The sequence below is a fragment of the Osmerus eperlanus genome, chromosome 2 (genome assembly GCF_963692335.1).
Source record: "Osmerus eperlanus chromosome 2, fOsmEpe2.1, whole genome shotgun sequence".
NCBI classification, from domain to species: domain Eukaryota; kingdom Metazoa; phylum Chordata; class Actinopteri; order Osmeriformes; family Osmeridae; genus Osmerus; species Osmerus eperlanus.
Window position 1 is genome coordinate 74,167 of NC_085019.1, and position 26,734 is coordinate 100,900.

General features: G+C 39.6%; 2 protein-coding genes across 3 annotated transcripts; both read right to left on the reverse strand.

Moving 5' to 3' along the window:
• Positions 1-411: 411 nt before the first annotated feature.
• nme4 (NME/NM23 nucleoside diphosphate kinase 4) lies at positions 412-7,356 on the reverse strand. Its single transcript, XM_062484435.1, has 5 exons — positions 7,069-7,356; positions 5,454-5,584; positions 5,224-5,325; positions 2,115-2,227; positions 412-1,153 (listed from the first exon to the last, which is right to left on the reverse strand). The coding sequence occupies exons 1-5, from the start codon at positions 7,220-7,222 to the stop codon at positions 1,033-1,035; spliced, it is 621 nt and encodes a 206-aa protein (XP_062340419.1). The 5' UTR covers positions 7,223-7,356; the 3' UTR covers positions 412-1,032.
• A 609-nt stretch (positions 7,357-7,965) lies between these two features.
• xpo6 (exportin 6) lies at positions 7,966-26,613 on the reverse strand. 2 transcript variants are annotated; one of them, XM_062484421.1, is made up of 24 exons: positions 25,996-26,613; positions 25,437-25,527; positions 24,837-24,949; positions 22,935-23,132; positions 22,579-22,738; positions 21,469-21,546; positions 20,649-21,177; positions 18,926-19,052; positions 18,199-18,308; positions 17,963-18,071; positions 17,743-17,835; positions 15,928-15,997; positions 15,596-15,755; positions 15,104-15,196; positions 14,698-14,842; positions 13,774-13,920; positions 12,375-12,561; positions 12,109-12,264; positions 11,571-11,685; positions 10,684-10,855; positions 10,289-10,450; positions 9,838-9,936; positions 9,458-9,688; positions 7,966-8,562 (listed from the first exon to the last, which is right to left on the reverse strand). In XM_062484421.1, the coding sequence occupies exons 1-24, from the start codon at positions 25,996-25,998 to the stop codon at positions 8,461-8,463; spliced, it is 3,450 nt and encodes a 1,149-aa protein (XP_062340405.1). In that variant the 5' UTR covers positions 25,999-26,613; the 3' UTR covers positions 7,966-8,460. The 2 variants fall into 2 exon arrangements, with proteins under 2 accessions (XP_062340405.1, XP_062340396.1); XM_062484412.1 differs by having other exon boundaries at positions 20,649-21,180; positions 25,996-26,612.
• Positions 26,614-26,734: the final 121 nt, after the last annotated feature.

Genomic DNA, 26,734 nt, shown 5'->3' on the forward strand with positions numbered 1-26,734 from the left:
AATATGGTAAAGCTAATGTGTAAAGCAAATTACAATAAATGTATAACTATTTTTGGGACAGGTTCAATGGTTGATTCTAAGATGTCAACATATAAAACATGTAAAAGTTGCAGCTGTGTTACTGTATTGTATTGGACAGGCTACTTGTCTACCTACCAACATCCAGGCAGTAGTCAGGCAATGCATTCATGTGTTTTGGGGGAGTGACTTTGAAGGGAGGTTGGTGGGATATTTTAGTTTGAATCCTTTTGAACTTAAGCCAAAACTGCTTGGTTCACCAAGTCTTGGAACTGGGAGCAAGCAAAGTTCAGCAATACATTTTATGAATGTGAAGATAGCTTGTCCATGGAAAAGTTGATACTGTTAATCACATGTTCGAAGAAGAGTGGACAAGTACACATTCATCAACCAGTTCAAATTTTTTTTTAATTGTAGTTATGAAACAGATATAAAACCATGTATCCCAAATCATAACACATCATTACAAAGGCACCGATAAATGACAATAGCTATGTTCTGGACCTTTCCTTCTTGAGAAGTGTGAATGGATCTTCTCAAATGCTTTGAGAATATCTTTTTGGCCAAGGTAGCTGTTGAATAATACCTTTCAAATATTTTCCTTGTCAATTGTTCCCCATTATTAACTATGATCTGTTAAGAAAGATTTAAGGTTAGTAAAATCATAAAAGGAGAAAACGGTTACTTACCAACTTTAACATATAACTAAGATGATTTACTTATTATTTGTTGTGGTTGAGAATCATCTTCACAGAAACATTTATAACAAAGCTGCTATATTTCTGAACCAAAAATACAAAAGATTAAGACAATTAGTAGGGTAAATATGGTATTAGGGTACAAATGCCAAATAATTCTGAGAATAGTATTAGTAAAAAGGGTTTAATATACAATTTAACAACAACAAAAAATCATGGTAATCTGCAAGAGAGGTGAAGAGGAGGTGATTTGATTATATTATAACGCTCATCCTGCTTTTAGGGTTAGGGTTTAGTTTTATTTACTATTTCCATTTTACAACTGGTAGGTAATACTGTGGTCACAGCAGTCCCAGTCTAGAAGTTCTCTTCCATGAAACCACAGCTTGATCTCTCTCTGAGCCCCCTCCACTGAATCACTGGCATGGACAACATTTCTAGAGAAACAAAACAATTAGGGTTTAGTTGGCATTTCCATTTAAAATTCCCATGTGCCATTGTGAATGTAGCTCTACCGCCATTTAAACCTAATTGACAGTTCCTTTGGCACATCATATAATACAAAGCAGGATTTGGGGGTTAGCGAGGTAACTTTAGATTTAAACTTTAACCCTTGTGTTCGGGTCATTCTGACCCATCAGTCATTGTGACCCACCGTCGTATTGCGACAACTTTACCGCATACAAAAACAAAGTGAATAATTTTCTTTTAACCGTTGGGCTGTCTCAGACCCCCCACATTGCAAAGGTTGAAAGAAAATTATTTTGATTTGTTTTTGTATTGGGTAAAATTGGGTAAACACAACGATGGTTCGTTATGAACATTTGGGTCATGTGACCCGAAGGCAGCACAAGGGTTAAGTGTCATGACAGTGGTTCACTTTTTACCTGGGTACCTATATCACCAAAGTCACCTGTGCTGCACACCTAACCTGCTTGGGAGCAGGTCATGTTCGAAATTGTTTGAAACTAATTGACTTGTTTGTTGTGGGTCAGATGAGGGGTATAACTGTTGTGTGAGTATGTGTGTGTGTGTGTGGGGATGTTTATATTGTTTTATTGTGCAGTTTTTTTTGAGTGCCACCCTTTTATTTACTAGAGATAGTTTCACTTCCTTGTAGGCCATTTTATTCCTTTCATTTGGCACTATTGCTTTGTCCTTTGTGGTGTGCGTGGTTTGTTTATCATTTTATTATAATTAATGAACTTGTATATTCTTTCTTTAGGAAGACCATTTCAGCTTATTGTGCTCACACCTTCCTACAATCTCATTATACCCATGTTAAGCACCTTTCTATGCCTAGAGCAAACCCAAACAATAAGGGATGTCACAGATGCGAATGTTATTGAAGGATAAAGAAATTACGAATACAAATATTGACTGATATACCAAAATCACCTGCTTATATGAATGCTGAAGTCTCCTCTAATGGTGCCTGCTTGGGCCTCAGCTGGGTTGGTGTGGCCTACCATGATCCGAGATGCCTGGACAACATTGTGCCCCTCCCACACCTACACAGCAAACAATATGATAATTCAAAAATATCCATGAAAATCTGACATCCAATAAAATCAAATAGGGAGATATGTAATGGTTAGTAAACTAGATTAGCTAACTGACACAGGGATATGTTTTTAATAGGGGTGTAACGGTACACAGAAGTATTGGAGTATATTGGGGTCAAAGTTCAATACCAGTTTGGTACAAAAGGAAAATGCAACAAATCTCAAATGCTAGGTTTCTTTTCACATGACTTTAAGGCCACATCCTAAACTTTATGTCAATCTGCTCAAAAAGTAATGTCTACAAGACAGTAGGGCTGGGCGATACATAAAAAAATTTCTCTCGATATTGTCAACATTTTTACGATGTTCTATATATATCTCGATATGTTTTCATTTGCATTTCAATAATAAAAAAACATGATTTTCTTTTGCCCCCATTAGAAAACAACAAAAACAATTTAGATAGAATAGCTATTGTTACAAAGTAAAACAAGACAGTGAAAACAGTTAATATTTTCCATTTGGGACTTTTGTTGAGAAAATTGAGCTCAAGTCCGATGAGTGCCCCTTGTTTTACATTTTGAGCCATTTCCTCTATCTAGTTAGCTTGCCGCGAGCATTTCTCAAGCTCCCAGCATTAAGATAAGGACAGATGAGGACAAATAGTGTCGCGTTTTCCCTCATTTAATCTTATCGACCTCATAACCCTAACCCCATCAATAAAGTAGAAACACATGTGACTGACTCAGCACCAAACCGTGACATCCAAACCATGACAGTTCGGTACAAATACATGTTTTCAAATCATTATCATAATTTACAACATCAATAAAATACAATTATTTCATTTATTAGGATAGGCTACATGATATATTAGGTTAGCCAGCTACATAGCTGTCAAGTTAACCATGGTTACATTGTTAAACAAACATTGTGACCCAATATGTTCTAATCAGTAGAGACCCCAGGCATTACAATTTTGGCTCAATCAAATCATTCCCCAGTACAAGCACTGCCATAGAGAGAATCATAAACACCATCCTCTAGAATCTCTGTCTATGGCTCCGCTCCAAACCAGACACACCACGGACATTCTTTCAAGGAAATCCAGACACCACACTCAATCAATAGCTACCATCTACCCTTTCCAGCCGGATCATTCAAATATGGGAAACCAGTTTCCCATGGTTCCTGTCTTAATATCTTCGCCATCCAATCATCGATTTTATTTCTGAAAACTACCAGATACTCATGACAACATAAGCTAAAAGCACATATAATTTGTTAAGGAGTTACTGGGCGTGAATAATAAATGTATTGTCAGCAACGTTTTGCCATTTTTTGCCTGAGCGGAGCCAGAGAGGATGGGAGACCATATAGGCCAGGTGTCCCCAAACTTTCTTTAATGTGGGGCCGGCTCGGTCTGTAACAGAAAATTACATGGGCCGGAGTGACTACCAGTATTATTGTGGAGATTTTATTATGATTTTAAATGTATTTATTATGCTAGATTAGTTTATTATTTTGTATTGCACCGTACATCCGTATGGTGACCCCTTCCTCCTCTGCCAGGAACCTCGGGTTACCATGGATGACAAGTTCTCCTTCACTGCCCACATTGCTGCGGTCTCCCGGTCGTGCAGATTCATCCTCTACAACATCCGGAAGATCAGGAGATACCTGTCTGAGCATTCCACCCAGCTGCTAGTCCAAGCACTTGTCCTCTCATCTCCCTCCACTGGCTTCCCATCACGGCCCGTATCAGATTCAACACCCTGGTACTGACCTTCCGAGCGGTGAACGGGACTGCACCCGACTACATCAAATCTCTCCTCCAGCCTTACACCCCCAACCGCCACCTACGGTCTTCTTCTGACAACCGTCTGGTGGTCCCACCTCTCAAGAGCGCCCGCTCCCAACCCAAGCTCTTGTCCTGCCTGGCCCCCCAATGGTGGAATCAACTCCCCACCTCCATCAGAGACACTGACTGTCTCCCCACATTCAAGAAAAGGCTCAAGACGCACTTGTTCCGGGAGTACAACGGTACTTAGGAATGATTTGCTGGACGTGATGTTACAGGTACACTCTTGCACTTTTTAGATTCATGTTGTTTAATTGTAACTTGTTTAACTACATGCTCTTATGGTTCTTCCCTTTGGCACTCATGTTTTTGGGGCTATCTCATTGTTAAGATCAGTGGCCTATGCACTTTTGTAAAACTATCTCTTGGAAGTCGCTTTGGATAAAAGCATCTGCTAAATGAATAAATGTAAATGTAAAATCTAAATGTATATCAAGGGATATATAGCCTATTAAAAGAGCATTATTACTATTGTAATGACTTTTTGTAATATTCATTGCTATTGAAATCAAAACATTTACTTACTATTAATCAGTGTGAACTGATAAATAAAAAAAAATGTCTGGCAATGTTCAGAGGGCCGGTCCAAATGTGTGGGCGGGCCATATTCGGCCCGCAGGCCGTAGTTTGGGGACCCCTGATATAGACCTTGTTTGGCCAATTTGGTCGATTGTGGAATAAAGTCACACCTTTTTCGTTATGGAGAGGAGTATCCAGCTATAGCTCTAGCTAGATTTTTTGGGGGGGAATTCCGTTTTTTCCCCACTAATCACTGGCCATACCTTTTAAACAAAATATGATATTTCTAATCTGTCTGCTGTTATACATTGCCCACAGATTTATGTATCTTTCATATGCTCTACGTTTTCCTCCATCTTGTAATTAAAGTGGTTGAAAATGAAGTTTGATGAAGTATGGCGGACGGAGAAGATTTTGGTAAAAAATGGCTGCTTGAAATCTCCTTGATAAAGGATGATTTGCCTTAAGTCATCATACATATATTTATATCATTAGAAAGCCCAACAAAAATAACATGGACAGAAACGTTAATTTAGCTAATTGGAAGATGTAACAAAAATATATATTATGCGTTAAAGATTAAGGGTGGAGTTAAAATTCGATGTGAATGAAATTCTCTCACCATGACAACCACGGGCCCAGAGGTCATGTAGTGCAGCAGACCAGGGTAGAAAGGTTTCCTTTTCAACTCCTCATAGTGCTGAGAGAGCAAATCTTTTGGGACCTGTACAAAGTGGCATTTCATAATGCATTCATTCAGTATCGCGACTGAACGGTTTGGATTACATGTGCAATATATTAAAGACGAGGTTTACATATATTGTACCTCAAATTCGTCAGGCATTCTCTTACCTGCAACATCTTTAAACCCACTAGTTTGAAGCCCCGTTGTTCAAAGCGCTGCATGATATTTCCCACCAGACGGCGCTGCACCCCATCTGGTTTCACTGCAATGAGGGTCCTCTCTGTCACACCCGGGATCCCTGCGCAAGGAGGATTGTTTTGCATAATTTACTGGCCTTTCACATGCACCATTACACAAGAAAAGAATCTAATTTAATGTTTCTGTCCATGTTATTTTTGTTGAGAAAGGTTGAACATTTATATATATTCTATTGGATAACTTTGTTCAGGGGAGACAGATAGTCCCAACAAGGGAGGGGGTGACAGGGGGGTTAGGGTTAATCCAAGGGTGATCGAATGTCCGAAGAAGCTGCTGTAGAAGCTGTTCATTCTCATCATGATCTTTCACCCATCTGTAGCGTCTCATCTCTAACTGCCCTCCTGTACAGAGTCTGCCATCTCTAACTGCCCCTGTACAGAGTCTAACTATTCCTTGCTGTTTTCAAGTGCGGACTTCATTAGTGGACGCCAACTCATTGAATACAGCTTAAGAACTTTGTGACAATATATTTACGGTTTTAAGGTTTCAAAATTCAAATCAATTTTAATTTGCGACATTATCAATTAATTAACCATTTCATATCGACCCCATGGGTATATTTCTAATAGCCTACACAATTACTTAAAAAAACTAGCTGCCTGAATTGTTATTGTAGCCTATGATGATTTAAAGTGTTTATGTTATATGCTATGATGATCTTGATGTTATTGCCAACAAAACAGATCGGAAAACAAAACTCTTGTTTTTGTAAAAACTGATCAAACACAAACTATGATAATAAAAAAAACGTATAAAATGTTATCTTTATATAGTGTGTGTTTCATCCATAATCGAGGCAAAAATCGTGCAGTCTACGGCCGGCGAAATCCGGACCAGTGCGTTTTATTTAAAAACGCCTAGGTAATTTTCATGTAGCCCGTGTCATCCCTGGTGGGGAGCAAATAAATTAAAAGGTTTATCGAGGTAATGGGAGATACAAGGACTCAACAAAAAATCTTGATTGTACTTGATCAAATTATTTTAAGTAGGCTATTATTTTCGAGTCGGCCTACCATGTGACTAAATGTAATGTAAATGACTAAATGTAATGTACCACAATTACAGAATAGTTTGCAAAATAGTTACTTCAATATAAATGAGCAATTTCAAAAGCACGTGAAGGCTCATGCGCTCAAAGCAAAACGTTGTCATGCGCTCCCAATGGTCCCATGGTGACACCCATATTAGTTTAAAAAAGTGCTTACTGTAGACCATTATATCTTTAGAGAATTGTATATTCTTATTACAAAGCGAATATTAAAATACCACAATGAGTATTTCCGTAGGCTACGTCGCACATCTGGAATATTAACAAACCAAACAGACGGACATTAATGGTAAACGTGATTGAAAATGCTTTTAATCCTGAATGGTGGAGGATCCACATTACCTAAATGGATTTACCCGAATATGTGTTAACCAATTAAAATTAAATAATCACAACTGGGAATGGTTTCACAAAGTAGGCTATGACACATAACCTGATTGCCGTTACTTTTCTCGCAAACAGTTTCTTTACATTACCTGATAAAGTGTTGTGTCCAGCGACGCTCTTTTGTCTGAACAGCGTAAAGGTGGTCTCCGGTACAAAACCATTTTTTGACGGATTTGCTACAGTATATGTCAGTTTACCATTTAGAAAAATATTCTTCAAAGCACCCCGAAAAAAAAGAACCATGATTCAAAGTGTATGGATACACTTCCAAAACTTCAATGGTTTACGAGTCACGTCCCCCACGAGTCACTTCATGTTTAACCCCAAACATGCCAGCAGGTGTAGATAATCAAGACCACTTATGAGTAGTTTATTCGTTAAAAGGTTAGTTACCTTACATCCATTATGCATGTTTATTTTATTGTAATTTCTGGTCAAATGGTGCTATAGTATTTTAAGAAACTGCACTACAAAAATAAACACTGGTAGAGGATGAGTGAGGAAATGTACACTTTTATATCGCAACTGGGGTTAGGGTATCAACATGCATATGTAGAGTAACACACAGAAGACAGAAGTCCACCCCTTTGAAAAGTCAACACACTCTAAACTAACACAAGAGGATCATGTACCTGATAAAAAGGTCAAAGCCCGAGAACAAAATAATCTATCCTGGAATCATGTCCTTAAACACTCTTTTGTAGGTCAAAAAGCAACTATAAAAACTCTAACAAAAACACAAACAGGAAAATCAAATGGCAGCTGATCAGGTCCATATATATTTTTTTTTTTACATCAAATCTAGTCTAAGGATCAAGTAACAAATACTTTCACCTATTTTGACCAAATGTGCAAATTTAGAAATGACCAACTTATCTTATTTTCTAGTTTTGCGAAAGTTTGATTGTCAGAAGGATTTGAAAAAGAACCATTTCGTTTTTTAATTAATAAAGTATTCACTGAAATAAATGACAATATCATTCTTACCATTTTATACAAAACAAGCACTTTATTAATCAAGCATGGTTTTTCTGTTTCAGAATGGAATGATATGAAAGTTTTAAGTTTAAAATGTGTGTCTCCTTTGGAGATGAAAAACAGAATGCAAGTTCAATAAAGCAGACATTTTTTTAAACTCACAATTGAGTTAGAAAGTGCTGAGTTCCAGCCTGGCCTTGTTCCAGAGACTGGGACAGTCCTGCCTCAGTTTGCTCAAGGTTCGGGTTTAGACCAGGCCAGCCATCTTATGTCATCTCATTATTTGGCCTTGTCATCATTGGCAACAGACAAGTAAAAGAGGGCACTGCTAAAAACAAATCAAAAATGTTCAACCCTCCTACAGTAGAAATGGAGCAGAAGCCTATCCAAGTGGCATTCAACAAGACCATGAAGACTGGCACTCTTATTTTCCCAAAAGTTGACAAAGGTGTTCCAGGGAGCTGAAGTATTGGCAGTGGGAGTGGGCCTCATGTGACAGTGTGCTATAGCTTGACGGTGCCTGTAGGCAGGCTGCTATTACATAATCTATAATAGCGCAAGTCGTTAATCAGTCTGTGCACACTCTGAGTGAACGAGGGCAAGTCCTAGAGAAAGAATGCAGAGATATCAAAATCAAACCCTGCAGACAAGAAACATTAATAATTCAATATTCATACCCACATTTCATTGGTCGTTTCCAAGGCTTTCATTCTGTATAGACTGATTATTTCTTTCAATATGACTCCAACTTACATTCTTATTTAACACCTTATGGAAAAATGTTCAGTAAAGTCTAAAGGCTGAAATATGCTTCTGCGTCTCCGTTTACGGATGGGCGGGCGCACGGATATGCACGGATACGGACGGATAGACTGCGGTTATGGTTTCTCCGTTGGCTTAGGGTGCTGAAAACAATTCACCGCCAGAAGAGTAGGTGGCGCAACATTTTTTTTGTAAGTCGTCGTGGAGTGTTTATTTACCTAGGTTATCGAGAAGTCGGAGCAAATTTACAAATTAGCCATTTCATCAATAAAATACGCACATTTTCAGCAACTACACTGCCCATTTCTTGTCACATTTTAATTCAGATGCTGATTTACATGTACTGTTTAGCTGAAATATGAATTGTAAAAACTTACAGCAATGGCGGTCAAAGGATTCTGTTCGTCCTGTTTATCACGACAACCCTGCCCCCGCCCCTGACGCAAGCGGTTCTTAATACTGACCAATCACAGCCAAGGAGGTCTCCGTAGCTCTCCGAAATTACGACGGATAGTTCGAAAATTCAGGGAGGTGCACGTCGAGCTCTCCGGGGCTCTCCGAGGGCTGACAGAGAGCTCGTAGAGGGCGTTCCACGGAGACGAGGGCGTTCCCATGTGTCCGTTTTTCGAAAAACGCAGAAGCATATATCGGCCTTAAGCCCTCTTCATGCAGTAGGTCTAACCTCTCTTCCTGTAGTAGGTATAACCTCATCATGTAGTAGGTCTAACCTCTTCTTACCTTCTCAAGTTTAAAATTGCGTCCAAGCACAACTCGTTGGTTTGAATCCACTCCCTGGCATCCATTCAGAAACTCTGGCATGAAGACGGAGTAGAAGACCTCAAAGTCCACAGAGGCCATGTTGTAGATGGCCAGAGCCACCTCCTCCTGCAGCAGGTCGTGGCTCCTGTGGAGAAGGACTTGCAGAAGAACGTTGATGAAATGGAACAGCATGGAGGTCCGGAAAAGTTTCTGGGGGGGAAAAAAGTGTGACAGTCAAGGGTGTTTTGAGATTTCTCAAAGCAATTTGTCTTGCAGACATTGTTATCAGTTTACATGTTGTAATGAGTATGTTGAGTCTATGTAATGAGTAGAGTGTAAAGGAATGGCACCCAACTCACTCTATGGTACAGTTTGTGCTTGCTGTTGAGTGATTCCAGATAGGAGAGATTCTGTTTGAAGATGTGGATGTCAGGTTGCAGAAATGACTGTCCAAAAGCCTTAAGACACAAATCATACTCAAAATCAGGAAACTCAAAGCACATTTAAGAAAAAAATCTTCCACAAAATACACTGTAGGCTGCTATAACATTTTGCCCCACTCTGCTGTTTTTCCTCCCCCGAAAATGTATATATTCTTATAGATATTTGGTTTGCATCACCATTGTAGCATTATGTAACATGAAAACAATATGGATAAGTGTTCATTTCTGTTAGGGTTAGGGTTAAAAAAAAAACACAGTAGTAAGGAGGCACAAGAGTTTGTTAATTTACAATATTATTGAACAGAGAAAAAATATGACAAGAAATTAACATGCCCACTCAAATACAAATCAAAACGTAAGCACACACCTGCATAGCAGCTATGAACTGGGCTTGATTCTCCATGGCTTCCTCTGCCACTCCTCTCTGAACACTTGCCAGGACCGAGGTTTTGAAGAAGTACCTCCAGTTCTGGTGAAGAACCTGGTAAAGCAGCTCGAACATCTCTGCCTTCACATCCGGGGAGGAGCGCTGAATAATGAGATGCCACAGTCAGTCTGTGTGCATGTGTATGCAGTATGAGGATCCAACTATGAGCATGGGAGTGTGACATTATAAAAAAAAAAGAAAGGTATTCCTGCTTGGATTACCTGAACACATTTCCCACATGTGTAGCACTTAAGTACTATTTACTTGTGCTAACCCTACTTGTGCTAACCCTAACCCTGTGTTGTGGGTCTAGTTACTGTGGGCTTTCCTCTAACCTCTGCCACGATGGGATAGACCTGGTCCATGCACAGTGAGAGGATGTTTGGAAGAAAAGGTTTGAAGGCCTGTCCAGGCTCCTGCACCACCACCTGGAGGATCTTCAGAAACTTCTCCACCACTCTGCATCCAGCGCTACCTTCCTGCAAGATACTGGCAGCCAGCTGCTCTCTGCAACACACACAAACATAGCTACAGTGTAGAGCTTGCACAGCTACAAGAACAGCTTCCTGGTAGGACCACTGAAGCATTAATGCACTTGATACTATTCCCACTGAAACAGCTACACACAGCAATGACATTTTCAAAAGAATTTCTAACATGGCAACATATTAGACAATAAAGCTTTTTGAATCTTGAATCTTTTATATAATAGAATTCAAATTCACAGTATGGACATCACAGTTTGGTGCATGCAGTCAGACGAAGAATACATCTTCAGTCAGTCACAGGCGTTTATATTTAATGGAAACGGAGGAGGTCGATCAGATGAAATGAGCGAATACGCTTCTCATCTGTCCGTATTTTAGTGCCGCGAGATTGTAAAATGCTCACGGCAAGCTAGCTAGATAGAGCGAAAACAGGAAAAGGAGGGAAAACTAATATTCTAAGCTTGTTAGCTATCTGATCCAGTATATTTTTTTAATATATATTTTCCCACATGTAGATCAAATTTATTGCATCTCTACCAAAACCACACACTTTATATTGTCTTACTGCAAGTTAGCTAGCCAGAATTTCATCCAAAAAGAAACCCCTTTGAAACAGGCCGATTCAATCGAACCATGACCCCAAAACCGCGGTACGTACCGTGACTTCTGTGTACCATTACACCGTCTTTGGTAATACATCTCAATGAAAAGTACAATTTGCATATGTAGCCCACCTTGTGAACATGCTGAGGAAAGTATGGATGACTTGTCCTGTGAAAGGAACCCCCATCTGCACACGTAGCCCTTGAAACAGTGTCAGGAAGAAGCTCAACATCACATCTGTCACATCTAGGCACAAGAGAAGAACACAGTAAGCATTACCTTTTGAGTAAAACTAAATGTGGCAATATACTCACAAAAAACATTCTTCATTGCAAGGATGTGAACATTTAGCAAATCCTTAACGTTGAATTAGTACATACTCTTAATATACTTTCGCATTACTTTGTAAGTAAGTCGCTCTGGATAAGAGCGTCTGCTAAATGACTAAATGTAAGTAAGCATTCTGAAATAACAGAAACTACACCCTGGGTTATCTTAATGCCTACCATACCAAGTGTAAGCACAACATCAAGACACTTTTTCTTGGGTTTGATCCTTTTTATTTTCTATGTACAGCAGTGTATTGTAAGAAATAAGATCCCACGGCAGTTGTTTCTATTAAGCTCATTCATAGACTTGTAATTAAGAGTGATTATGTTCCCTTCTTACCTGGCTGCTCAATGATCACAGGAAACAGAGCCAGGGAAACTTGCACAGATTCCTGGAGAGACTGATAGCAGATCTGACGAGATTTGGTTGATTCGCCTGAAATGCTGTCCACAATGTCCCTCAACACAGGCAGGGTCTGGTGTAGTACTGCTTTCACTGTAAATAAACAGATTTTGACATTTTGAGGAAAGAAAGGAAGGAAGGAAGATAGAAAGGTAGATTAAAAGGTAGAACGAAAGAAAGGAAGGAAAGAAGGAAGGACTGACTGTCATCCAGGCCGAGTCGTGGTGGCAAGTTGGCGGTGCCCCTCAGCAAGCGGTAGTGGCGTGTCAGGGCTGCTAACATGTTGGCATGGTTACTGGACCGTGTGTGCCACTGCTGGTCACTCTCCGGAAGGTTAGGCCAAGGAAGAAGCAGCATGTTGGACAGGGCCCTACACACCAACATGTGAGCCTGTGTAGGAAACACACACTTTACCATCATGAATTCAGGTAACTTTTGAATTACAAGTTGAAGACAATGCCCTAATTACATAGGATTCATAGTAACAGTAACTATATAAGTTTAGAATATATTTAAAAGAACAAATACAAAACCGAAAGTAAAATAAATACAAGAAATAGGGGGGAAACCAATTAGTATTAGTTCACCAGCTGCAGTGACTAACTTTTCTAGAACCTCAAAGCTTTGTGTGTGCCCAATTTATTTGATTTTTTAATGAATAATGTTGTTGAATCCCTTAACCTCTGCTTGATCATTCTGTTGTTGGCCCTAAAGTTGTTGTTGAGTTTGAAGAATTTTGCAAGGTAAAAATTATAAAAAGTCTTATAGCTACTTAATACAGTGGCTGGTAGATTTCTATGTGCCCAAGTATAAAAAAAAAACATACCAGCATTTGGCAGGTATTAATTTAACTTTAGCACTAGCCCCATTGAGTTAGCCAACAAGGGTCAAGGATGGTGCCTTAACCGTAACCATAACCCGCTCCTGACCCGAGGACTGTGGCTAAATCTCTCAAACTGTTCTGGAATCTAAAAGACCCGAGGACTGTGGCTACATCTCTCAAACTGTTCTGGAATCTAAAAGACCCGAGGACTGTGGCTACATCTCTCAAACTGTTCTGGAATCTAAAATGGTGCTCTAGCTTTAGTTACAATTCTGTCAGGAAGACTAAAATGTCTGAAACCTAGGTATCATCCCTGATGACAATATGGATTTGAAGAAGCATTTTGCTCAAAAAACACACACCTGTCAGTATTTTCCAAGCTACTGGACGGGCACTCAGAGCTGCACCAAGCCCTATGTTACTTCTTTGTGCACAAAACTGTCCTTTTCTACATGCTGTAGCACAGTCTCATAATATACTGCATCCACAATTGTTTACAATGTTGCTCTTAAACTATGATTCTGTTTTTGTTGAACTGTACTATGTGAGTTTTGTTGTTGATGTTATTGTTGCACTACTGTTGAGATGTGGTCACTTTACACAGTGCCTGGTAGCTGGTAACACACAGACCGCTTCTTTCCCCTAACAACTGAAATACTGTTGCCAGAACCATGCACTTCTGATGTGATATTGCTCTGTACTTTCAATATGCTCTATTTCTACAATGACTTATCCGCTAAATTATTAAAATGCAGTTGTAAATGAATCTCAGTCCTGACCTCTGGGTGCAGCCTGTGTGTCTGGCTCTCTGTGATGAGGCTGAAGATGTTCTGGACAGCTGGCAATGTGGCCAAGAACACAGGCCGCACGGTGGTGGCCATGGAAACCAGGAGGTGGCATGCCGACAGCAGCAACTTTTCAGGTACCTGTGACAGAAGGGGCAAATAGAAAAAAATATTTTGGACAAAAATTATAATAATTTAAACACAAATACTTTATTATTCAAATATAATTTGACTGGTAGTCCTGTCTGCTCGAGCAGCTCACCCCGTCACTACAAGAAGCCACAGAGATTTGTGCTGGGGCCTTCTCTAGATCAACTGGCCTGGTGTTTCATGCACATGACTTCTTCCTGGTGATTCAGTCACATGACTTCTCCTACCATGACTACTTTGATGATACACAACTGCTTCTCCTTTGCTCATTCAGCCTCCCAGAAATGTCTGGCTGGCCTGTCTTCATATATGTCCTCCCACCCACTCAAGCAGATTGACGTCACCCCCCCTGGATCCTGAAGCCTACAATCACACCGCTCTGATCTGTCTAGGATCCGTGTGTTGTTGTCTTACATGGAGAGTTATGCAGTATTGTAGTGCAGGATTGTTGCACCGTTCCTTGGCACTAACCACTGTAATACTGTAAGAACTGTACACTTCTTGTCCCAAATTATCTGCTGCAGTTACATTTTGCACTATTTGTTCATCACCTTGGTTAAACTCCTGTTACACAGGAAACACACCACTGATCTGTATTTGCAGTTCTTTTAAATAATTTGCTAAACTCTTTGGCAACTTGTAGTCTGCACTTTAAGTTCATAGAAATTAAACACCTTCAACCCCTGTGGAGGAGCACAGAGCAACACACGTTCCACAGTCCAAATACTTGTGTGGTGTCCACTTATATGAGAGTGCTGGTGATACTACCTTGGCTGTGATGAGTGGACTGCTGGCATTCACAACGGAGGTGATGAGGTTTATGAATCTGCTCTGGTTTTGCCTTTGAACCTCACTGTAGAACTGAGCCAGCCAATGGGAATAGGCCTGCAATGCAGCCAAGGACTGGGCATGGCTAGAACACACATCCATACAAGCATCAAAAGATAAGACCTGGTGAACTGGCAATAAAAACAAATGTTCAAGACCTGAAGATAGAGTTTTGTTTCCCTTCATGACTCATGAGAACAGATATGACAAAAGTATATTACTGTCAGTCAATACCATACAAATATACTTGACATTAAACAATGAAAAAATGAAAGTATAAGAGACCAACAGAAAAATTAAATAACTCTATGAACAAAAGCCACATAACTGAAAGGTTGACACTCACACATCAATTAGGTCTGGCTTGAGCACGGAGGGAACAGCAGTCTCTAGGTCGTACAGGCTGATCTGAGAGCCATAGCATGTTACCTCCGCCAACCTAAGTCAAGAAAAAGTTATATATGTATTAATGTTATATGCATATACAAATGCCAATGTCGTGTAACATTATAATGAGGTAAATGTATTGATGATTAGAGTTGATGTCCCAAATGGTGCCAACCAAACTAAATAAGCTAGTACTTACACATATATAGGCTGCAAATAAGTGAATATTATGTTGTTGTTTTTTTTTATATATATATATACAATTATTTACCAAATTCTGGAATTCAACTCTATGAATTTATATTTTACAGACTTGTTTTATGTCTATTTGTAGAGACTGCAGAATTTCTAAATCCTGCCCCAAGCTGAGGCCAATAGAACGTCAGTTTGGATGTTTAGCATTTGGATTCAACCCTGATGAGTGTTAAACAATACAAGAGCACTCTCTGACCTCTCCACCACAGCCAGGGCATCACTAAAACGTGCTGCAAACACATCTCCAATAAAATACTCTGCCAGGCGCCCAACTGCCTGGAGAAGGGAACTGAGATCCCTGAGGGAACAGTGAAGCCTGCGACAATCATTCTCCGCTGTGATGTTCAACCTACGACCTGCAGCGAGACAAGTTTACACATGGTGTTGTTGACATCTCTGAACATGCAAGTTTACACATGGTGTTGTTGACATCTCTGAACATGCAAGTTTACACATGGTGTTGTTGACATCTCTGAACATGGTAACCGTAGTCAGCTAAATGAGAAATAATGTTGTAAAAAAACGAACTTGTGCCTGAGGTGATGATGAACTGCTGTAAACCCAGATACACATCCAAATTCTCTTGAAGAACAGGAAACTAGGTGGGAGGAGAGAGACTGGTTAGTTTTCTTATAATAAGTGGAAATTAGGGAAAGAGGGCAGATACTACTAAGTACGAGGGTGTCACTGCTCAAGTACTCATTCCTACTCTCTTCTAATATTAAATCCTGTTGTAAGTCCCGTCAACAGAACCTGCTTTAAACCGTGTCCTCAGTATATCCTTTAGGCACAATGCGTTTCAACTTAATCCACAAGTCAGTTTGAGCAACAATTTATTTTTCATGTGTTCATAAAATTGACTTAAAGTTGAGAGGGAATCAAAAAACGGTCTAGTAGGGACACAACAAACATTTGTTCTGCGGCTCCAACAGTAGTTACAGAACAGCCTGTTGATAATTGCACATTATTGTTTGAGAAATATTTGAATTGTGTTGGTTTATAATATGAATGATCTTATTCTTGACACATTTAGATCTTTTATACTTTCTGCCCTAGCTAGTGCTTAACTAGTTATATGCTCTACTACAGCTAATATAAAAACAACTCTTAGAAAAGGCCTTAAAAACAGCAAATTGATACTGTATCAGTTCTGACCAGCGATATTTACATTTAGTCATTTAGCAGATGCTCTTATCCAGAGCGACTTACAGCAAGTACAGGGACATTCCCCCGAGGCAAGTAGGGTGAAGTGTCTTGCCCAAGGACACAACGTCAGTTGGCATGACCGGGAATCGAACTGGCAACCTTCGGATTACTAGCCCGATTCCCTCACCGCTCAGCCACCTGACTCCCTGATATTTTGGCAGTGTACATGACACGGCATCCTTAGGTTTTAGCCTGGACATCCAACTAACATTTCAAAATCCAATAGCTAACATTTTCACCGTAGCACAATTTGGTTTTATATATATCATACTTTAAAGCAGCAATTTGCTTCTTCATAGTCTTACCTTGAGTGGAATTCTGAATGAACGGAAAAGCCAAATAAATAGATGCTGCGCACTTGCTACTCTAACCCGCTAAATTAGTGTTGCCTTCAGTTGCCTATGAGACAACTGAAAAATAAGCTCGCAGCTGTCAAAAATTGATAAATTCTTACTAAGTCTGATAGACTATGCACTACTGAATAAAAATGTGCTGCTTGTCCTAGTAAATGTTTTGTCAGTGCGCAAACATAATGGCTGCACTAGGATTCTTTATTTAGACTTAGTTTTTATTTGAACATTTTCTTTAAGCAGTGAGGGAATAGGGCTAGTAATCTGAAGGTTGCCAGTTCAATTCCCGGCCGTGTCAATTGACGTTGTGTCCTTGGGCACATCCTTGGGCAAGGCACTTCACCTTACTTGCTTCGGGGGGAATGTCCCTGTACTTACTGTAAGTCGCTCTGGATAAGAGCGTCTGCTAAATGACTAAATGTAAATATAGCTTATACATACTTTAATTTGAAGAAATCTAGCTATTAAAATTGTAGCCAATCATTTACTCACAGCTCTCAGACAATTATTCAATCAAACAATATCATGGGTTTGAATACTGATCCCTTTTTGAACACTTGAATATTGAAAGATTCTTGTCCATCCCTAGTAAGTACAAGAAACATGTTTCAGAGGGTAAAAACTCCTTCCAAGCTTGTGCTTTCAAATCATCAAGGGAATCCACTCTGAAATGTACAGCCCAAAATAAAAGTTCACACTAAGTCAAATATAGACCATTATTCTGGAAACGTATCCATAATGGACAGAGGACAACTTCAAGACTGACATCAAAACAACGTCTACTTACCAAGGTGGAAAAGGCATGGGAGGGGAGCAGCTCCATCACCTTGGCAACCACCTCAAGACTTTGACGCAGGTACCGCTGCCACTCTGTCTGTTGCTGTGGTTACAGAAACATTTCCTGAATTGAGCACTTTTATCATACAGTGTGTGTAGGAGTGTCATTGCTACTTTGTTGTCTCCAGATTCTAAACTAATTTGATTTGTCAGGTGTTCATTTCTCTTACATCATCATCCAAGATCTCATCATCCAGTTCCTCAAACTGGGCCTGGTTGTATCGAAACTGGATTCGGTTCAGAACCTCCCTCAATAACAGCACCAAAGCATCTTTATACCTGTCCAGACAGACAGATGACCAGAATACCAAAGTGATATGACATAGGTATATATATGTAATAATTTATATATATATATATATATATATTGGACATATGACATTCAAGGGAATTCATATGTATATACCTGTTTAATACACTCTCTCTGTCAGCCAGTCTACTTTTGATTTTAGTGGTCAAGTAATCCAAGAAAATGCTCCATATATCCAAGCAGGCAAAGTAACCTTCATGGGTAGGCTGTAAAACAAAGTTATGGAAAATCGGAAATTAGCTTGTTCAAGAATTCTTGTAAAGTCAGCTTTTCAAGAATCCAATACATGCTGCATACAGTGCCAACATGTTGCACACTTAAATACATCAATCATATACTGACTCTGTAGATCAAGTGGTCCCATTTCAAATACAGCCCTCTGTTACTTTAGATAAGTGTCTGCTAAATGAATACTTGATATTTCTCATGAAGGCTAAATACCTTTAAATGGCCTGGAATTTTGACAATGGAGAATTATTTTATTTTTAGGATAAAACAACAATAAACTTGTACTGACTTGATAATATTATCAAATCACTTTCAATCAAGAGATTAGCACTTAGCACCAATGCTGTATTTTTATGTTATTCATGTCTACAAGGAAATCAACTAAATCTTTGAGAACAGCTTGTTTATGATGTCAGAACGAAAACAGAACTACTTTAAAATATGACATTTTACCCTGAATTTGATTTGTACTTAGTATTTACTATTGATCTAAAATTAGCCAGGCACCAGATGTTTCTTATTTCACAAGACGGATTAAAGAAATGCTGCATGTATTTAAACAGGGTCTTAAGGTGTCATTTGTGGAGACTGATACCTGGTTGAAGGTGTACTTGAACAGCAGGGCTAGGAACTCCACAACAGGAAACTGAGCGTTGGATTCAATCCGCCTGAGGTGAACGCTGACAAAAAGGCGCAGAAAATCTGAAAACCTTTCCAAGTAGCTGTAGACAAAGAATAAGAGTTGATACTACTAATTAGCAGTAGTTAAATAAAAAATGGTAAATAAATCAAGGCCGTAATCATAATACATATTGGAGGGACACATCCCCACCAATATTCAAATCTGGTCAAAATGTCCCCCCCAATATATTGATATAAAAATATAAATGTGCTATGCTACGACAGGAAACCACGCACGCTGTTCGAAATTATCATTTAAAAAAATATATTCGTCCCCACCAATGTTGATTCCATGGCTACGGCCTTGAAATAAATGCTGTTCATTCATAAATGCATGGTAATGTTGATATTGGCAATTAATGCAAAGTTTGGGGAACTGTTTTTAACAGATATAAACACACTGCGTATATTTTTTCTTTTACATTGCGACTAGAAGATGGGACTATGAATTAGGCAACCTCACTGCAAAACTGAAAACTAAACTCGCTCGTCTGGTGCACACGGCCATGAAGGTCATTGGAAAAAGCAGCTACCAGACCTTGCAGTCTATTTATGAACAATCTGTTCTTAGTCAAGCCCAGAGAATAGTAAGGGACCTTTCTCACATTCTCCATTCAGAGTATGACCTCCTACCCTCAGGGAGGCGATATAGAGTCCCTTATTGCAAACTCAACCGTTTTAAGAACTCATTTGTTACAACTTCCATAACATTTCTCAATGCTGCTTGAGGATGAAATCTATGTAATAATTTTTATAGTGCCTTTATTACGGTGATCTTTTAGCATGTATTATTATGAGGTGTATGTATGTGTTATGTTATGGGATATGTGCAATACTGTTATGTAACTGTTGATAATGTTTGGCTGAGGATGTATTGTTTGTTGTTATTGTGACTGTCAAGGCATTTATGACGCACCACAGAGACCAAGACAAATTTCCCTGAGCGGGACAATAAAGTTCATCGTATCGTAGTGCAAGCTTAAAACATCAGACTTATAAAACATGAAAAATCCTGACACAGTTTTGTTATACTACTGTTTAGCAAATATAATTTTCTGTGTGTGCACACGTGCGTAATTGAAAAGAAGAGTTGAGAAGTCAAAAATGTCCAAACAAAAACAAACAGGTGTATGTATGGGAGAATGTGTACTTGTGCACAACCAGCTTTTATTTGTTTCCCATTCACATCAATAGATAGCAGCACCCTACATATTAACTTACATCTTGCTTGGAGGGTCATGACTGCAGCACAAACCATCCTATATTTGTGATACACCACACCCTTTTTTAGTTTATTGCTTCATTAAAGCCTGCCAAATATTAAACTGTATTTTGTCCATGACTAACTATGTTTACTGAATCATCAATATACCATCAGACACCATCAGATAGAGCTGAACAACCTGTTGTACAACAAATTTAGACATGATGAGAATCAATCTTAAATGTTTTCAAATCCACCATGAGGAGATACATAGTCTTAGTATTGCTAGCAGTGAGGCATTGCAGAAGCATTTTCTGAGACGATCTCCAAAAATGACAACTGAGTCAATAAGAAACAACCTTCTTACCCAAAGGACACAGCCAAACCCCCACTGTAGTGTACAAGAACCCCCCCCCCCCACATGAAGGCATACCTCTCATCCAGTTCCTGCAGTCTGCTCTTAACGGTGTGAGCGTTGTGTTCACGGGTCAGCCTCTGCAGCAGGAAGAAGGTCTGTTGAAACATTCGGAGCAGGTACTCCTCAAAGTCCAGTGGCACGCAGTTCTTTGACACCAGTTCGTTGACACACGTCATGGCCAACACCCCAAGCCGTGCCCGCTCAGAGTGGCTGCCTGCAGGGAGCTGTGAGAGGCGGCCCCCTTCGCTGGCTGGAGGTGCCAAGGAGCCTGGGTCCAGCAGGCCGTTAGAGGAGGAAGACAAGGAGTAGATGGAGGGGGCAGGCTTGGCCTTTGCCCGTAGGTCACAACCAAAACGTGCAAAGTGGAAAATGGATGCCAACAGGGCTGGAGTGATGCTGGTGGACAGTGGAATCCAGCTAAACAGGTGGGCAAGACACTCCAGGGCTAGGGAACAGAGCTGCTCACTCTCCTGGTCAAGCATGGGCATGGGTTGGCATAGCAGCTTGGAGTACTGGTTACTCTGTAGTAGACTGCACAATACTTCTGCTACAACACAACAAGATGGAGCAGGGGGTGAATAACATGGCCACATCATATTCAAAATACATACCCATGGAACCAAGCACAATTTCTCAATTACTTTTGTTTTCAATTTATCAATTAAATGGTGTGGCTTTACATGGCAGTGGTTTATGAAACACTTAATATACCATGCCAGAAGTAACAAAAGTCAGAGATCGAAAAAAGTAGATCCATATACAGTCTCCGAAAGCCGACTTGTTGAATAGTGACAGCTTTTACGAGTCAAATGGTTTCCCATAAAAATCAACTCACTGTTTTCTCCCGAGGTGGGGGAGGGAGGGGGGGTGGCAGCTGTAACACTGTGCTTGTCCCACATTGTCTCAAGGATACCTGAAGCACAGAACAACTATTAGCATCGAAATGTTTGATGGGTGTCAGGTGGCTGAGCGGTTAGGGAAGCAGGCTAGTAATCAGAAGGTTGCCAGTTCGATTCCCGGCTGTGCAAAATGACGTTGTGTCCTTGGGCAAGGCACTTCACCCTACTTGCCTCGGGGAGAATGTCCCTGTACTTACTCGCTCTGGATAAGAGCGTCTGCTAAATGACTAAATGTAAATGATGGGATGTTAATCACAATTGAGAGTTGTTGAGAGGGGTGGTTGATGCTCTGCCCCTGGGCCCGGGTTGGCTGTAGCTAGGAGATCACTGTGACTGACAGGTGCCTCACTTGTTGCAGTCAGCGTTTGTAGTGAGTTATAGTCAACAGAGTAAACGGGCTGAAATTTGGAGAAGTATTTTATCAAGTTGTTCAATTGCAAGAAGAAATTGTTTTTTCCCCCCGTTGCAAACGTTTTTAATAGTAGATAAATTAACCCGTTAAGGAGTAGCGTCACACATATGTGATTCTGAACATTCCAACCGACTATTTTCCGATAGACAAAAACTATATGACAAACGCTATAGTATGGCTTCAAAATTTACAATTAGGAGGCTAACAAGTAACACTAGCAGGTAGTAGCATTGCTACAAGTATTATGCAAATGCATGTTCGCCACATGTGTGCCGGCGGCTCTGGTGCAAGCAAGTGCTCAGGTATTAGTATAAAGGCTAAACAGACTTCGAACGTCTCAAGCAATCCTATAGGAATGGGTTGATAAGAAATTAAGCAGGAAGTAGTCATATGCAAACTGTGTCACCTTGTTGGACAGGTGCACTGAAATTGGAAGAAAAAAAAAATCTATTGGGCTGTCAGCAATTTTATAAATCAGAATGACAAAGCCATTGCAAATAGTCCTGTTTTGTGAGAGACACATTTTGAAGAGTGATCATCAAAATGCTATAAGAGCTTCCCCAGTAAAAGTGACACACGCACACTTCTATTGCAATCCAGCACCTTCCTCCAAACACCAGTGAGCCGTCCTCACCCGTCAACAGACCAAGCACTGTTGGCATCTGCTCCAGCAGCAGCTTGCGAAGCTCATCCTTCCGTGCCACACTGAGATCTTCCCGAGGGCATGCCAGCTCCTCAGATGTCGTCTTCAGTAACACCAGTCCCAGAGACGTCATCACTGGAGACTGGATCAACTACAGAGGCCCACAGAGGTTTTAACATTAGTTTACAATCAATGTTATAAATACATTAATGCTTCTGAAGATACTGTTACTGACTGTACCCTGATACAGAACCATTCCAGTTCATAATAATTACCAAATGATACAAGTTTAAATTAAGACAATAAAGTATGGTGCACTACCGTTACAATTGTGACTAGAGTTATACCTCAAGGGTGTTTGTGAAGAAGTCATGATAGAACATCGGCCAGTCCTGCCGACCAATATCCACAATAACTTTGCAGAGTTTATTGCGTATGAAGTAGGGCATGGCTTTGTGCTGGGTTAACAGTAACTTGGGTAGACAGCTGCGGATCTCCATCTTGTCCTGGGAGACCACTCCAAGCCACATCTTATTCACCAGGTTCTACGAAAAGGGGTGAAAATCAAATAATGGTTGTTCTAACATTTCTAGAAGAAACAATATGGATTTAACATGATTACAAATAAAAAAATCTAATATGGGAGAGTGGGGAAAGTTGTTTCAGGATTAAGTTGTCAAAGTGAATTTTACTCAAACTATAGGCTTGATGTCAATGTCCAATAAGCTAATTAGCAATCTAAGACAAACAACCCTCAGATTGTCAACATGGTTGTTCTATAGCTAACTCAATACACGTTTGTTATACATGTGTGGTCAACAACAAATCGCAAAAATGTTGTAGTGAGACAGAATAAGGGGTCAGCTATTAAATGCTATTACACTTAAATGGCCATGTCAAGGTTTGTGGTCAGGGCAGGTGAATTTGTTGGGTTAGGGTTAGTTGTCTCATTATATTGATATTAAAATATAGGAAATCATACACATGCAAGAAAATAAAACAAAATAAGGTAAGGTTGTCTGGGAGTACAACAGTACTTAGGAATGATTTGTTGGACCTGATGTTAGTTTCCTCCAGGAACACAATGACTCTTATTGAGGGACTTGTTGCTCTTGTTGGTTAGTTGTAACTGATTTAACTACTTGTACTCGCTGTGAATTATATTATTGTTGCTTGCTTTTCTACAGGTAAACTCTTGTACTTTTGAGGTTCATGTTGTTTAATTGTAACTTGTTTAACTGCATGCTCTTATGGTTCTTCCCATTGGCACTTATTTGTTTTTCACAATGTATGCTTCATGTTTTGGCTACCCGCAATGTTTTTGGGGCTATCTCGTTGTTATGATCAGTGACATATGCACTTTTGTAAAGCTCTTTCTTGGAATTCGCTTTGGATAAAAGCGTCTGCTAAATGAATAAATGTAAGGTCTTATGCCCACAAACTTGCATAATAAGTTGCTATCAACAACATTAATAATAACAACAAGAATATTAGGTTGGATGAATGGCCTGACTGTCAAAGCAGCAAATGCTTCATTTCTCTCTCAGAACGAATGGCTTGTCATTAAAAACAGTGACAGCATAATGTTTGAAACACATTTATTTCACCATCAGCTCAGCCCAAAATGAAGAAATGTAAGTTATGAAATTAGCAGTATGTCGTTGCATTGTTTATTCACTGTAGACAAATAAATACCAGGTAAATACCACTTGCAAAGAGTTTGGTACCCATCCTCATTAATCCTTATTTTTCAAATTCCTAAAATGCAACAAATAACTTTTAATAAACACCTATAGGTGTTATTAAAATCTTGCTATAGATAGCAACAGCCGTGGTCGAAAACATTAGCATCCTTGCATTTTCAAGTTGTGAATAAAAGAAACAGCTTTTTCAAGACTGACAGACAGCACGTGTTGGATCCCCCTTGCTGCTTCACAGTCCAGAGTTCTGCCTATGCGTCATTTTGAACTACTAACATAATTAATATTATATGCCAGTTAATATCTACTTCACCTAACCCTAACCCAGTTAATATCTACTTCACCTAATCCTAACCCAGTTAATATCTACTTCACCTAACCCTAACCCAGTTAATATCTACTTCACCTAACCCTAACCCAGTTAATATCTACTTCACCTAACACTAACCCAGTTAATATCTACTTCACCTAACACTAACCCAGTTAATATCTACTTCAATATCATCACATCTACACAGGCCTAAAATCATGGAAGAATGTACAACTTACCTCAAACACTGTGAGGCTGTACATCATTACATACTCATTACTCGTATTAGACAGGAAGTACAAACAGTGGCGCCAGGCTCCTGTTTGCTGAGCAAAGTTGTTCAGCAGCTCCTCTGCAAAAAAAACAACCAGAACAAGAAACAAGATTGTATTTAATAGTTACTTTACATAAACAGGGTGGATTGATTAATCTCAATAGGAACTCATACGTGTCAACTGAAAATAATGCAGATGAGCTACTGAACATGTATTGTTGTTTTCACAATGCTTTGATTGGTCACCCAACTGCCTCCAGTCCAAAACTCTGGAAAAAAGGCTAAAATATATTTCTCCAAACCCGATATGATATGTGTATATATGTGTGTATAATAATTGGGCTTCACTGGACCTATACATGGTGACTGCATTGAGTGAGAGGAAGAAGGTCCATCAGGTAGACAAATGACTCCTTTCTTATGAAAAATGTACTAAAAAGAACACACTAGGTGAGAACCCCCTCAAGACAAGAACCTCCTCCACATTTTGAATGAGAAAATTATGTAAATTATAAATTGATAGTGGCTGCACACACACCAGACATACAACCAGTGCAAGACTCACCTATTTCTCTCTTGCGCTCATTGGTTGTGCAACTGTGAAAGAACTCAGTCATGAGACTTTCCAGTGCACGTAAAGACGCTTCCTCTGATGCCTGATGGATCAAAGAGTTTAGAGGCTGAGTTGACAGCGATTGAGGGATAGTTGAAATTCAATGGTTAAAATGTTTTAGATTAAATTGTGTCAAGTTATTAGCACTAACTCAGTGGTATTTGCAACTACCGAAACAATTCTGTGAGTCTGAATTCTTCAAATGGGTCACAACATGCAGAAGATTACCCAATGCAAATATTTGGTTCTGCAAGATTGTGTACTACTGACATGCGACATCCCGGAAGCACTACAGCTCAAGCAGAAACTTTATTTACGTCTTACGACCTACAGAGATGTCTTACCTTATTTACATTTCAACACTATTACATTTAAATAATGTGATTATTTTTCATAATTATTTAACTGAAATCAATATTATACAAATCAACTGTAAGCGTGTGCGATGCATTTCAATTAATAGCAATCTAGTTGTATCATTATGGCACATTGTTCTGATAACGTTACTCACCATGTCTCGAGGTATTTTTATGCTACTACAAGACTCCAATAAATAATTGTAGCTTCCTTGTTCGCTACTTGAGGTGTTGGCTACCCCGGCACAGGCTCATGCTTTGCTTGTGGCGTAGGGCCCACTTGCGACTCATTTACAGATCACAGAAACATTGCATCGAGAAAAACACTTCGGGTAGCTTGCACCGTCAAGTTGTTCGTTGGTACCGTTATCTATACAGAAATGCACTGGTCTAAAATTGTACCCTGGTAAATATTGACAATGTTCACGCTGTGTGCTGCGTGTAGCTAGTAGCGACCGCACAAGTAGCCACCAAGCTAATGTTACTTGCTAGATAGGCTAATAGCTATACAGAAATGCTATACGACAGATCCGCCTAGTTTGTCGCATACATGTAACTCCGATTTGAGCATAAAATAGCAACAAAAGCACGTCTGTTTGAGTTTTCATACAACATACATTTACAAAATCGTAGCTAAACTTTACTGTTTCCACTTGTCTTCCCTTTGGGTTATTCTAAACGGTCCGATGCTATTCTATATGCTGACATCTAGACACGGGCCTTAGCACTCGTCGTAACTTCCTCCTCAAAAACCAGCACCCAGTGTGAAACTAGCCTATGGCCTCAACGTTAGATCTAATTTCCGGTTGCCTCTTTCCACAAATGTCAAAATAAGGGTCATAAGACGAATTACATTTGTAAAAGAAAATGTGACACTATATTTATGATGAAATG